Source organism: Pristiophorus japonicus, chromosome 2, assembly GCF_044704955.1.
Source record: "Pristiophorus japonicus isolate sPriJap1 chromosome 2, sPriJap1.hap1, whole genome shotgun sequence".
NCBI lineage: Eukaryota > Metazoa > Chordata > Chondrichthyes > Pristiophoridae > Pristiophorus > Pristiophorus japonicus.
The window spans coordinates 215,777,112-215,792,232 of NC_091978.1; the positions used below are offsets into that span (position 1 = coordinate 215,777,112).

General features: G+C 37.1%; 1 protein-coding gene across 1 annotated transcript; it reads left to right on the top strand.

Moving 5' to 3' along the window:
- Positions 1 to 288: 288 nt before the first annotated feature.
- nkx3-2 (NK3 homeobox 2) lies at positions 289 to 1,660 on the top strand. Its single transcript, XM_070863672.1, has 2 exons — positions 289 to 815; positions 1,178 to 1,660. The coding sequence occupies exons 1-2, from the start codon at positions 398 to 400 to the stop codon at positions 1,618 to 1,620; spliced, it is 861 nt and encodes a 286-aa protein (XP_070719773.1). The 5' UTR covers positions 289 to 397; the 3' UTR covers positions 1,621 to 1,660.
- The last annotated feature ends 13,461 nt before the right edge of the window (positions 1,661 to 15,121 follow it).

Genomic DNA, 15,121 nt, shown 5'->3' on the forward strand with positions numbered 1-15,121 from the left:
ACCAGATGCAGATTTCCAGAGCATTTTAAAATTACACGCCCAAAGTGCAGCTATTCCTTCAAATCCCCTTTCTGTACAACACTGTCGGGTGTTGCAAGTGATGAAACCAAGCAACCAATGAGGACACGCCGAAACAACGAGCCTCTTTGTGGTGGGCCAATAGGATTCTACGTGTTGGTGGCGCGGCTGTCAATCATCGGAGGAGAACTGACACGAAAGACGAGCGAAAGAGCCGAGTGAGAGCTCTAGTGTTAACCTTCCCCAACACTCACATACAACCCCAAGCAGGAGCGATGACTTTCGGGCTCATCTCGCCGGGAAAGTACGGAAACTACCGTTAAATCCAAAGAACAAAAATTACTTTTATAAAAGTTAGAGGAGAATAGCATTTGCTAAAATGGCTGTTCGTGGTAACACCTTGACCCCGTTCTCCATCCAAGCTATTCTAACTAGAAAGGATGAGAATCGACACGCGAAAAGTTTGGACGTGTCCTGCTTTTCGCCTGCTACCTGCTGGAAGATGTTGGACAGTTTGGATTCCTGTCCAAAGATGACTCCCTCTTCTGGGAGAATCGAGGCAGGGAGGGATCTGCCGAATGAGCAGCTCTGTTGTGACTCAGATTCAGGCGTCAGTGATGAAACTGACAGTAAAAATCACTCGATTTGCAACTCAGAAAAGGAGCTGGAGATTTCTGCAGCATGTTCCTTACAGTCGAAACCGATGAAGGAAGCAGGATCGAGTGTCAGCGAAGAGACTGAGAAGGGCGATAGTAAGGACTATCTGTGTAACGAGGGAATAGCAGAACATTTATCAGGTAGCATACAATATATATTTTCCACTAATAAGTCTCTGCAATTTATGTCAATAACCATTATATAAACATACACACTTTCTGACCATTGATTTCTAAGTTTACTTTTCGTATATTGCAAAGTACAACTGCAAAGCGACTTTTACAAGATGTCACCTTAGAATTTAACATTTTTAATTTGGTTTAAACTCCTGATTTACCAATTATTCTTAAGCGTTTTATTGAAGAAGCTACCTGCAGTAATGTGCAGTTATAATTGGCCTCGTAATGGATTTGACAGATAGATAGATAGATAGATAGATAGATAGATAGATAGATAGATAGATAAATTCTATTCGTTTAAGATATTGTTCTTCACTCCGTAGCTCCAAGCCCCGTTGATGAAGACTTGAAATCTGACCAATGCCCGGATCAGCCCAAACAGCGGAAGAAACGCTCCCGGGCCGCCTTCTCTCACGCTCAGGTATTCGAGCTGGAACGCCGCTTCAATCACCAGAGATATCTGTCTGGTCCCGAGCGGGCGGATCTGGCCGCCTCTCTCAAACTCACCGAAACTCAGGTCAAAATCTGGTTCCAGAACCGCAGGTACAAAACCAAACGCCGGCAACTTGCAGCTGACTTGATGGCCTCGGCTCCAGCGGCAAAGAAAGTGGCGGTGAAAGTGTTAATCCGGGACGATCAAAGACAGTACAGCCCGGGAGAGTTGCTCAGACCTTCACTGCTTTCATTGCAACCGCCTTACCAGTACTATCCGTTCACCTATTGCCTGCCCGCATGGACAGTAGCCGCTTGCACGGGAACTCAGTAGTTGTTTTTATAAGAACAAAGTTTCAAATCCACGCCCTCAGAATTACAGTATTTATTTGCGTTGGTTTTAAGTATAAGCTGCAGACTGGACTCAGCAGACGGAGTTTCCATGGTATCCATGTCCTTGATATTTAATTCAAATCTAGCTTCCAATAATGAAAGACTGCCCGAGAGGAGCAAACGGAGAAAATGCTGCGGCCGCACTCTGGTCTAAACTTCACTGAAGAGAATCTCGAAGTTTTGCGTTGGTTGGACATTTTTTTCTTTTCTTTTTGCGAAGCGATGTGTGCTGAATGTATGAACCATAGATAAACTGCGGGTTGTCTCTTAAGTACAAATATCTATAGAGATATATATTGTTTTATTATACTTCCTGGTTAAGAACAGCAGAGGAAAGAGCAGAACATTTAACATTTTCTCGCAGACTGCTTTGGGTGATGATATGATGAAGATGTTTGCCCCAACTCCAAAACATTTCGCTATGTGATTATATCCGAGCAGTATAGGGGTAAGGATCTAGCACTTTCCATTCTTTTTGATATTTAGTAGTGATTAGTGTGGGCAATCTTACTGCAGGCTTTTTTTTTGATAGCAGCGTGTGAAATTGTATCTGGTTAATGGTTTCTCCTGAATGGATCCACGATAAAAAAAAAGGATAGGAATGAATGTTTAAACACTTGCAACACAACCGTTACAGCGACAGAGGATGACTCGTTTCAGGATAGTGCATCGGGAGTTGTATCCCTCTTAGAAAATCGTGCACTATGCATTATTTCCAGTCTTAAAATAATAAAATATACTATGATTGAAAACATGTGCCTTTTGTTCTCTGTAAATATCCACATTAATTAATAGCGGTCATACCATCTTGTTAAATGCTAGATTTTAATTCTGTGCTACACACGTCATCAAGCTATTATGTAAACAATCGTAGGCTTCGCGCTTTGTAAGCATTGAAAGACTAAAATAGTCAGTTATCTAGATTAAAATATACTTTATTTTGATCCTTTGCATCCGCATTACAATTCGAATATTTCAAACCAATTTTTACCAGCAGCATAAAAAAATATTAAAAATAACTGAAGCTTCTTGAAAGTTGGGTGCAGTGGTTGGTAACGTTAGGTAGGCCCACAAGGGAGGTTGTCTTCTATCGTCTGTGACAAAACAATTAGACTTCAGGTTTGCGGACCGATATGAAAAGGTCGTAGTAAAAAGATTAATTAACACTTTATACGCAGTTATTTTAAATTTAATTCAGAAGGGTCGCCCGATGAATGTCTTTAAAATATGTATTTCCACAACAACGATTTTTTTCTGCATATTCACCAAAGTTTATTGAATCGGGCGATTAATGATTACATGAGATTTGATAGCATCCAGGATGAAATATCACAATATGTAAGCCATGTTTATTATATTAAACAATCATCAACGCATTTTCCGTAATGAACTTTCTTATAGTTCAATAATACAGTTTCCCATTGCCTGCAAACCAAACGACAGACGCGTGGGAGCATGTTTCCAACTAAGTTAACATTACAACAATAATTCTCCATTGCTATGTTAAGGAATTGATTTAATATTACAATATACGAATTTAATTTTTCGATTACTCGCTGTATGAGATTGAAACCTACTTTATATTCAGCGACAGTTGATAATTATGCTTTAAATACTCAGAATTGCAATGATCCCCAGTTAACTGCTTGATAGAAGGGTAAACGAGGCCAAGCAGTCAATTCTATACAAAACAGGCCGGACTGGTTTCTATTGTCGGCTGGAAGAACTTGTACATTAGAAGCTGTTATTTAGAAGGCACAGGTCCTCTTTTTGAAAGGAAATAATTTTGTACTTTAACTTGTAGATGCCGTCAAACAAATCGAATATGCGACTTTACAGAAAAATGGGCAAGAAACTTCGTAAATATCCACATTAGGTTGACTGGTGTATTCTTTCGGTTTTGGATATAAATAGTTGTTAGAAACTTTTGACGCTTAATACTGTTCAAAGTGAATTATTGTCGTTTGTAGTTGAAGATATTTTTTTAACTAGAACCCTTGCCTACTCAAGTTATTTTCTGTTAATGCGGTCACAAAACATTGATTTCATACGTTACTAATAGTACAGCCCTTCTGAAGTGTATCATTCAAGTACTATTGTGCTTTCATTCCACAACACTTTTTTCCAGGAAACTTTTTTGGGGGATAACGATAGCAGATGTAATTTGAGATTTTGTTATTTCTGCAAATTTCCAAAAAAAAGTCTCGTGTGTACAAATGGCTGATAATTTCCAAGATCAGTCTTCTTGTCTAATCGTATGGCACATCAGAGCGCATATAGTGATGGGACTAATTAGTGTAGATTGTAGGACACTGTGAGCCTTACGCAACACCATAATAATAAATCTGGTCCTTTTACTGCTGAATGTTTCACAGGCACCATGTGCAGTCGGAAATAACGGAGACCAGCAAAGTGCATTAACAGTGAATAAGGGCGCTGCTTACATTAAATGAACACACATTCTCCCCATCTGTAATTCCCCTAATTATGGATTTGGAAAGTTACGCGACGGGAGTTGCTTTTATAGCAACAAGCAAAGATGTCACTACCTCTGAAAAAAATATGAATCATACTTTATTGGCATGTTTGCACAAAGTTACATTTAAGGAGGTAAAGTCACTTTAAGAAGCAAATCACGTTCGTATGTTGCCCCAGAAAAATGAGTGGCTAATAATTGTTGTCGCCGTTGCTTGCGAACTGCAGAGAGTACAATAATAAGAATGCATATTATAATAATGTGGATTAGGACAATCGGACGCAGACCGCGCCGCATTTACACAGCTTGTACCCTTTTTTCTGACATACTCCCTAAATTAATGAAGAAAGTCAACTTGTCTCCAGTGGATTGTGTTGAGAGATAACACTGCTGTGGTCCCTGCTTGATTAATGTTACGGGGGATGTGCAGTGAAAAATAGATAAATGGACTGATATACTAATCTTCATCCGTGTTAGCGACAAATCTCCAATACTATTATAGATTTATTTCCAATAAAATTGAGATTGTTGTAGACAATCAATGGATGACTGCTATGGGTAGTCATGACCTGGGTCGTCCAATATAAGGAGCGAGTTGTGATTTCATCAGTGATCTGAAATATTTTACACATCTTTTCTCATTACCAAACCATTATAGTAGGTGCAAGTTTTGTTGTTGTTGCTAAAACGCGCATTTTATGGTACTTTTGCTACAATGCATAATTTTGCTATCGATGAAGTATTGTCAGTGCAGCAGCATTATATTTCTGCACACAAAAAATGACTGCAGAGGCTGTTAGTCGGAAACCAAAACAGAAAGCGCTGGAACCACTCGGTAGGTCAAGTAGCATCTGTGGAGAGAAGGGTCTGTACCCGAAAACGTCAACCTCAGTTCTTTCCACATATGCTGCCTGACCTGCTGAACAATTCCAGCGGTTTCTGTTTCTTTTATATTTCGGCACGATTGCTTCGTATAGTGTAATACAGCAAGTTTCGGGTTTTCATCTTGGATTCACTGCTATATCTTTTCCTTTAAAAATCTTCCGTGTACATATTTATATTCCTCATAGAGATATTTTTTAAATTGCGATGTATATTAGACTGTGATTATTTTAGATTACTGTCACACAGTTCTATTGAATATTAGTGAATCTGTACTTATGGGTTATAGTTTGAATGGATCTGTATAAAATCAGTATTATTACATATTATACTGTATATTATATAACAAGGTGTTAATAACTAACTCTTAATTAGTACATTGAATGTTAGCTAGCGACCCTAATATCATGCGTAATCTCATTTAATTACACTTAAATACAGAATATTATGAAAGTATCCAATATTATTAGTGACGATTCTGACGTCTGGGGCGCCGGTTTCTGCAATGGCAAACGTTTTCAAAATGTCTGTATTGTAATCGATACTTCTACACGGAGCATTACATTTTATAAACGGGATAGTTTCAAAAATAGTCAAACGAGAATGATTAATACTAGCAACATGCTTATCAATGACGCCATATGGAAGGATTCTGGGACATTCAAATGCAGACTAGCACGTTAGCTAAAATAATTACATTATTTTGACTCGCCGACACCCCAATATCTTAAAATATCAAGTTAATGTTGAATGTGATTGCCGCTACATCTGTAATAATTGCGAACTAGATGCGGGTGATTGAGTAACTGGGCGTCACCTGCCATTCTATGAGGGCGCCTGTTACTCAACAATAACGCCAAAATGTTGCCCATCGCGAATAAACCCGGTGGCAACCCTTGCCTCTCCCTCTAGAACAAATAACTCGGCGCCGAGAGATGCAAATGTCAATGTGTCAAAACGCTTTACACTGTATTTGGAAACAATGTGAACCGTGAACCTGCATTTCTCCTTTACCGATTGTTTAGTTATGCTGGTAACGTGCTACCTTCAGACTTTGCTAACAACATGTCCACGCTATGTTTGTGTGGAAAGGTGGGCAAAGGACAGTTTAATATTATTTCTGACAATTGCTTTATGTGGTATGGAATTAGTAAACATTGTTATACTGGCTTCATATCAATTGAGAACATTCTTGGAATGTAATTTTGTCAAGGATAAAATTTCAATCCAAGTAAACACGGTTAGCATCATATGTTAATAGTGGAATTAGCCGCGCTCAAACGGTCACGTTGTAAAGGGAGTCACAAGGATCTGCAATTGCCATTGTTAGCGCAGCCCTGTGAATACTGAATGTAACATGCCTGCACTTGAGTGATTGGCGCGCCTTTAGTCGCAACAATGTCCTTGCTTCTATAAGAACTGATAAAAACGAGTAACCATTATATTCGTTTATTTAGCAATTTATCCTCCAGTACCTTGGACTTTCTTCAGAGTGAATTGCTGTGGATACGTACACGTCATTACAAATGTGTTTTAGTGAAATCTGTTTTTTTAAAAGAAAACTTAAATTGGTGCCACGTTTGTCCCATTGTCAAATGTCTGAGGAGGCATTTGGATAGTAACAGTCTAACTATGACAGCAGTTATTAATCACACGACCTGAGCTTGATACAAAGCGTCAATTAACACCGGGGCTTTTGGGAGTAACCCACAACAGCAATATCATAATATATTGCGAACTGAAAATTATTTTTTCAGTAACATTTCAAAATGTCGATATGGATTTTGTTTGTTAACCGTTGTGCTCTTCACATTAAATCCTGACTGTTTTTATTTAGTTATTTATTCATAACAATAATGTTGTCTGAATTATTTATCCACTTCACGTTGCATTGTTGCATTTGTCCCTTTTGTTATTGTTCCTCCCCGCGTTCTGCCTTAACTATCTATGTCTGGTCGACCACGTTCTTTATTGTTGTCAGTCTTGCACTATCGTGCTTAGAATTTCACCTTTAAGACACGACATCTGTAACAGTCTGTGATACACAACAACAGGAAGTGTTGCTGATATCCAAACAAGCAAAAGTCCTTATTCCTTCCTTTCCGGAAACTTGCCTCTCTAACACTTTCTGTATCCCTTTTAAAACTTGCGGTCAACTAGAACGAGCTGATGGGTTTCTAGGTTTGTTTTGAGAACGTTGGTAGACACGCAGCCGATTGTGAGAAGAGTGAGAGCTTTCTCAATGATTGAATCTGACCGTGAGTCAATCGGCGCTGGTTGATGCCTCGCTGTCCGGAAATATAAATAGCATCAGTGGTTTGATTACTAATCCAATCAATATCTGGAGAGAAGAGTGCGCATTTCATCTAATCATTAATTATCATGAATAAGAATATTTGGACATCTAGGCACAAATACACATAACAACTAGCCGGAATGTTTCAAGCAATCTCATTGTGAAAAACATACATAGCTCGAAAAAGTAAATGTTTTGTTTTCTTCTGTAACTCCTACATTACAACAGCGACTACAATTCAAAAGCACTTCATTGGCTATAAAACGCGTTGAAGGCCCTGAAGTCGTGAAAAGGCGCTATATAAATGCAAGTTACTTCTTTCTTATGCGCTTATTACAGAACTATAATAACCATGCAACGCCAGAATCCCTTTGATTGCAAAAAGCATCAACCTGTTGTCAAAAGTTTTGACCAGGTTGCTGATCGTTGGATGCAGACATTCAATATTAGATTACATTAAGAATTAAAAATGGAGATAAACACATTATCTGCTCCAAGGCAAATCGTGATCCAAGCACAGATTTCGAATATAAATGTTCCGGGCACAAAACTTGATATACAAAATCCTGACCCCAATCCTCTGCTGTTTATTCTTCGTCATACGGAATATAACCCACCCCAAATTTCACTCAAAGGTAGCAGTACACTTCCCAACTTTAGTGACTTTTTGTTTGTAGCATATTGGTGACTGTTTCTGTTTAAGTTATATTGCTGAACGAATGATTAAATGGGCTTGTCACATCGAGATTTGCAAATTCCTTTTTTCAGTTTATTGAAATCCTGATCTGAATTAAATCCTGGCATCCAATTTATTGGTAAAATACACGTAGCTTTATTATGATGTAACTACTTATTTAATATGAAATCAAAATAAATCGCCATTGAGTTAAAATGCAATTGTATGTGACGGCATTGAATCAAGAGTAAAACACAAGCTTTTACATTAAAAGCCATCAACTGAAGCCACCGGTAAAAAAATTCATGACATCGAGTTACATCCAGTCTACAGCACAGAATCAGATCATTCGGCCTAACCAGTCCATGCCGATGTTCATGCTCCACACAAGCCTCCTCCCACCCTATTTCATTTAATATTCCTTTCTCCTTCATATATTTATAGAGCTTCCCCTTAAATGTATCTATACTATTCGTCTCAACCACTCCCTGTGGTAGCGAGTTCCACATTCTCACCACTCTGGATAAAGAAATGTCTCCTGAATTCCCTATTGGATTTATTAGTGACTATCTGATATTTATGCCCTCTAGTTTTGGATTTCCTCACAAATGGAAACAGTTTCATTTCTTCTACCCTATAAAACCCTTTCATAATCTTAAAGACCTCTATCAGATCACCCATCAGTCTTGTATTTTCAATAGAGATTGTATTTACAATCGAGAAAAGAGCCTCAGCCTGTTCAGCCTGTCCTGACAAGTAGATCCTCTCATTTCCCGTATCATCCTTGTAAATATATTTAGCATTTTCTCTAATGCCTCTATATCTTTTTTAAAATATGGAGACCAGAACTGTTCACAGTAGTCCAAGTGTAATCTAACCAAGGTTGGATACAAGTTTAACATAACTTCTCTGCTTTTCAAGTCTATCCCTCTAGATTGAACTCCAGTGCGTGGTTTGCCTTTTGAATGGCCTTATTAGCCTGTGTTGTTACTTTTAGTGATGTGTGTATCTGTATTCCTAGATCCTTTGCTTCTCTACCCCAATCAAACTCTTAACATCTAATATGTGGCCTTATTCTTCCTACCAAAATGCACCATCTCACACTTAATTGTATGTGAATACTAAAAAATCAAAGCGTTATTAGTTGAATTTTTATAATTGTAATGTCAAATTGTATAAATGATGCAGTTAAAAGGTCGAAAGAATGAATATATTTTTCAGTGATGTTTCACGTAATACGGTAGCGAGTTTAAAGGCAGCCTGGTGGACGTGAAGCCTCAGAAAGTTCCCTGCGAGCTCAAGGACCGTGACTGTTTCGAGTGATGTCGGGAAAGGTGCAGTGCCGCCTGCAGGAAGCCGGCCTCGCCTTAACCGTTATATTGCGGAGTCCTGCAGTTTGTTGCTGTTTACCTGCCATTTAATTGTATCTAGTCGTTTAGTATCCTTTCACATTCACAGGAAAATACGACTTGCAATGTTAAGATTGTTTTTATGTAATAAAACATTACTGTTGTAAATGCCTTTACAAAGGTGTAGTTTTAGTCTGTTTTAAGGTAGATTTTGTAGCATGTTGTGCATTAACTACATAATAAAAGTTATTGCGACATCCTTGAAGGTGTTTTCTATGGTACAGTACTCAAAATCAAAGCCCAATACACACATATATATAAATATACTTTCAAATACAAAGATAAGTATGCCGTTCCCATTTGTTACTGAAGTGAGATGAAACATTTGCCCTAATAGTCTCAACTCTTGATAATGTTGCAAATTGTAACGGCAAATGAGTGAGGGGATACTTGAAATATCACCGATGAGCAGACGTGGAGAAGTGCAGCTGTGTGTTATTTGGAATAGTCAACGTTCTTTAATCCCAAAGATCCGACCAGCCACTTGAAATGCGTATTCAAAAATATATCAAACTATAAATATTTAGCCTTTTTCTTAGACAAATGAAGACACATAAGTATAGATGAAGAAATCTTTGCTTTAAATAAAAAATTAAACAATATTCCAAATACTTTCCCGAATAAAACAAGCTAAAACTCTGACTTCAATTTTGTTATTTTTAGTTTATTTTGTTTAAATGTCATCAATAGCAAATAAATCTAACAGAGATAGACAAGGGTTACATTTTGTTTTAAGTTGGTCATCTGCTTGGAGGATAGTTACAATTTGGCATTACTCGTTGATTTTTCATTTTCGATATTCGCAGTGATTTGCGAGACCAAGATCTAAACCGGTGCACATAACAAAGACCAAATACAACACATTGCATTTAAGATCAATTAGAATAGGATAAGGTAAAACCCAGAATAATAGTAGGAATGAGGATGTAAACTGCCTAATTCACTTTAATTTTCTGCTCCACTCCCACTCTGACCTCTCCATCCTTGGCCTCCTACACTGTTCCAATGAAGCTCAAAGCAAGCTCGAGGAACAGCACCTAATCTTTCGCTTAGGCACTTTACAGTCTTCTGGACTCAACATCGAGTTCAACAATTTCCGACCTAACCTCTGCACACATTTTGCTCCCTTTCCTCCTTTTTTAAACCTCCTCCCTCCCCAACCTTATGGATTTTTTCTCTCTCTTTCCCATGACAGCTAGTAATTATTCTGCCATTCACACCCTATCTAGACTCATCATTTTCTAACTTCTGCCATGCCCATCTCAAGTCGGCCCATCATCCCTTTTGTCTCTCAAATCTTTCCTGTCTTCCCCCTATCACAGACCTTCCATTTTCTTTCCTCCCCCTTCCCCTTTCAGTGCTCCTTAAGGATCTGTTCATTTCGAACATTCGCCAGTTCTGATGAAGAGTCATCGACCTGAAACGTTAACTCTGTTTCTCCCCATAGATGCTGCCTGACGTTGAGATTTCCAGCATTTTCTATTCTTATATTAAAAGCAACATGTTATTTGGAGAAATGAAATTGATCTTTTATCAGCACTACAAATCTTTGCGGTAATTTAATGGTACTCAGGAGAATCAGGGTGAAATTCAGTTAAATTAACAGCTGCTATATTCCCATTTCTTTTAAAGAATCACAAACTGCAGGCACAATAACACCATCTGCTATAAGTTATTAGATGGTTCCGTGTGACTGTCAATTAATATTTGTGCTAATATTCCACATTTTTTCCGTGTGCGGTCCCAAATGAGACACTCAGGTTCTCCAACTTTATAAGTTCCTGGATGTCATCTAATTGAAAAAAAAAACAATATATTACAGCAAATTAATAGGAAAAGAGCATGACTATAGATATGGACTATAAATCCATATCTATCAGAGTTTCTCAGATGGCAACAGTATTCAATATTAATTGCTGTTCACTTGGAGCTATGCTTCAGAACATTAAATGTTGTGATTGACAAGGTTATTCAGGTCAACCGAAATCAAGCGCTTATTTTTGGAATTATTTTCACCCCAGAAGACGCGGACGCTCCTCTTTACAATGGTGACAGAATTGTACTCTTAAAAATGAAAGTAATCATTAAGATGTTATCTGCATCTCAACATATGCCTTTGCAGTTATTTTTTAAAATTCAAATTCAGTAATGTATACGGGGGAGCCAGAGAGAGTCCACAACTCACCAATGAAAGAGCAGCCCTGTCTGAACTGGAAACTATTCTCCTGTGTGTAGTACGGGAGACTACGCTTTAGGGACTTCGAGAGGTTTTTTTTAGCCTACAAAATAAGCACCTTTTATTTCACACATCAGACCATTAAAAAAAACGGCGCTGCAAATTTCTGCAGATGAGTGCTGTATTATAGGACTGACAACATTTTTTTTTAAGCGCAAGATTCAAATTATGATTTATTTGCAATGTTCAAAGATTATAGTCTTAATATTTTAATGTTGGTTAAGACATTGTGCTGCAGGCCGCATACGGTTAGTGATGAAAATAATGACATTATTATAATAATACGAAAAGTAATCACTAGGTGAGGTATTTCGCTTCCCACGTAGCTTCACATCCAAATAATTTGGGAGAAAAAATATAGTTTGTCAAGTTAAGCGTGAGATTTGAAACTATTTTATTGCAACGCAGGATCTGCACGATTTAAATTATATCCTGCACTACATCGAAAGTCTACATTTTATACATTTATGTAAAGGTGTTCCACAAATGTGTTTCTATCTGCTTTAACATAAATTATTTTATGAATTATTTTTAATTTTAGATCACTCGAAATGTGACACAACTCACTTCACTGGATAGAAGTACAGTCCCAAACAATTACATCGCTCCAGCTGTACCTACACAGTAAATGCGGCAAGAGACTATTAATTGTAAATTGCAGTCAGTTTCTATAATTCGTTTGTTATTGGTTGAACAATCTACGCATATATACATTATAGATAAATACCTTTCATTTTCTCGCTGTCGGTTTGAAGGACAACTTCGCAAATTAGATAAGATTTTTAAAATAACTGTAATGGTAATTTTGCAATGGCGTTGTTGCAGCCTGTGAGCCTTTGCAGACATCTCATAACAAAAATAATTATTTCATAAACAGCACATAAAACGAATCCAAGTTTACCGGGATATAATGCACTTTAACAATTTAATTTGGAATGCAATAGATTGCCGAGGTAATAGTGAATACAATTAATCAATCAATTGCAACGCAAGTTCTTATAAATTAATTCCACAATCGGCCAATTTCAACATTCTTCAGAAATATATGGCTGTTAAATAACATGATTATTAATTATGTGTCCAATGAAATGCATTTAAATTCAAAACACACACAGACGTTTCCAGTTTAAAAGTACACAATATATCAGACGCAATAAAAGTCAGCCGTTTATCATAACCTATCACAGTAGTAGATGCCGTCGCTGTTAAAACAGATATACGCCGAAGGTGCATTCAGAGTGGTTCATTTTTCACGTTTTATAACCGTACGGACAGCAATGTGTTGGATAACATTAATGAATATGGTGAGCACAAAGGAGTCTTAGAAAAGTGTGTAATTACAAACAAGCTAAACGGTTTAAAGGTAGCGTTTGCAGTGTTTGTTCTAAGATTCTACACGTTAATTATTTTCTCTTTCCAAATGCTGGCGGAGCTGTTCCATATTTCCAGTTTTTTCTCCTTTCACTTCAGAGCTTCGGCATTCGAAGTTTTTTTCGCTCTTTATATCTAATCGAAATTATTTTTTTAAATCATATTTAAGCATAACCAATCGTTTGAAAGCAGCTTTAGTCTTTTTACAATCATTATTTTAATACACTATAGATTGATAAATAAAATATACGATTTTCTCGAGTGCAAATTTCATTCCCATAACTATGTACAAATGTGCTCCTGAGATCAGCATACATTAAATTGTCTTTGGTTATCAGGTGACTGAAATTTTTAATAGAGCAGGGACTGGAAGTGAATATGCTTAAACAATGACAGTTCGCTGCTCAGTCGAAAGATTTGTCTCCGTTATTACGGCACGTTGCCAAAGGTAATTTATGTTTGCGTTTCTTTCGCTTTATTTAGATTAATCCACTAAAAGCAGGATGGGATCACTGATATTTAGCCTTGTTTTTAGCAAATCCTGCGTGGAGCTAGTCCTGGTTGGTGTCTGTTGAAATGAAAGAATATTAATTGCGGTCAGTGCCCTGTTGGTGTCATTAATCATGGGGAAAAATCAAGGAGGCAGTAAGTCTGAAAGCAGCAGCCAGACTATCCGATAGAGCCGAAGCTAACAGGTGGTATTAAATCCTTTATTAATGCGAGGAACTAGAATCGGTCATAGATATGCTTTCACTTCGCACTGCTTAATTGCGAAAATTGCATTGTTTTCCTAGCTACAGCGAAAACATTTGTGCTTTATATTATTTACTCCCATGTTTAAACAATCAGCTCCAACACTAAACCATTACTAGCGTATTCATCCCAGAAAGTTGATTGTCTTGTACCAATTGTATATTAATTTCCAACCCCTCTCTAAATATTTCTTATCTGAATGGAATCTGTCTAATGACTTGCAGTTCTTTTTGGTATAAATGGAGGCTATTCATAAACTTAAAGTTACAGTATTCCTTTATTTCGGGGTTTCCAGAGGCCTATAAGGACATTTGTAAATACCAAAAGTAAAAAAGTACAATGTTCATTTAAAATTTTATCATTATTTCATCTCCGTAACTTTATTCGTTTCAAAGTTAATTAAATCATTTGACAGTAATCCAGTTACTGACAACTCTGTTCCTTACCGAGTCTCACTATCCGGAGGTGGTTTTAAACATGTGAAATATGTGAAATTGACAAGAAAATTGGTGGAAAGGGAAAACTGTCGTTCAACCAAGAACATTCACGCCATGGTTCGGGTCATTTCTTTACACGTTTGTGTGTCTGTGTTTGTGTGTGAGAATTCCCTTTTTGCTCTTTTATATAAAAATACAGCAATAATTTAAAAAACTTTATTGTGCATTGTAAATTCCTGTAGGATCGTGGAAAGTTTTAAAATATTCAAAGCAAGCATGTTATACAACTAACCCGAATGTACTTGACAGCCATAATAGCACTTAATCATTAAAATTATTCTCAATTGCACAGACATGTTCCATTTGTTGTTCCATATCCAGTTTCACAGTTAATGAACTCAAATTACCAGCTCGCCAACGCTAGCATTTTGACATGCAGCCCATATCTATATGTTTTTTAATTCATTAATCATTATATTTTGACTTCCCAGTTTACTGCTTTGTAAATGTCACTCAAACAACGTATTAAAGTGATCTTTTAAGACCTTTTTGAAATATTATTGCTAACATTTTACACCAAAACATCTAACTTGAAAATAACTTATAGGCTACTTTTGGCGGGGATATTTTCCCTTCTGTTCAGCCATATCACAACCTCATTGATTTATTTGCAGGTTTCTTGCCATTCGAGAAGATAAAGAAGCTGATATTGTGCTTTAAAAAAAGGGAACAGAAAAAAGTCAAATGAGAATACATTTCTCGATAGTTTAATCAGTAAGTACTTACCTGTATTTGTTTCTAACTCGTCATTTTCCAATATGCAGTCTGATTCCAGATAAAGGGACAAGAAGTCAATTGAATGAACACAACATAAATTGATATTACTCGAAATGCTTGTAGCTAATC

Coding starts and splice junctions, on each gene's coding strand:
- nkx3-2 (XM_070863672.1), top strand. CDS start 398: ATGGCTGTTCGTGGTAACACCTTGACCCCGTTCTCCATCCAAGCTATT. Junction 816..1,177: donor AATAGCAGAACATTTATCAG/GTAGCATACAAT, acceptor TTCACTCCGTAG/CTCCAAGCCCCGTTGATGAA.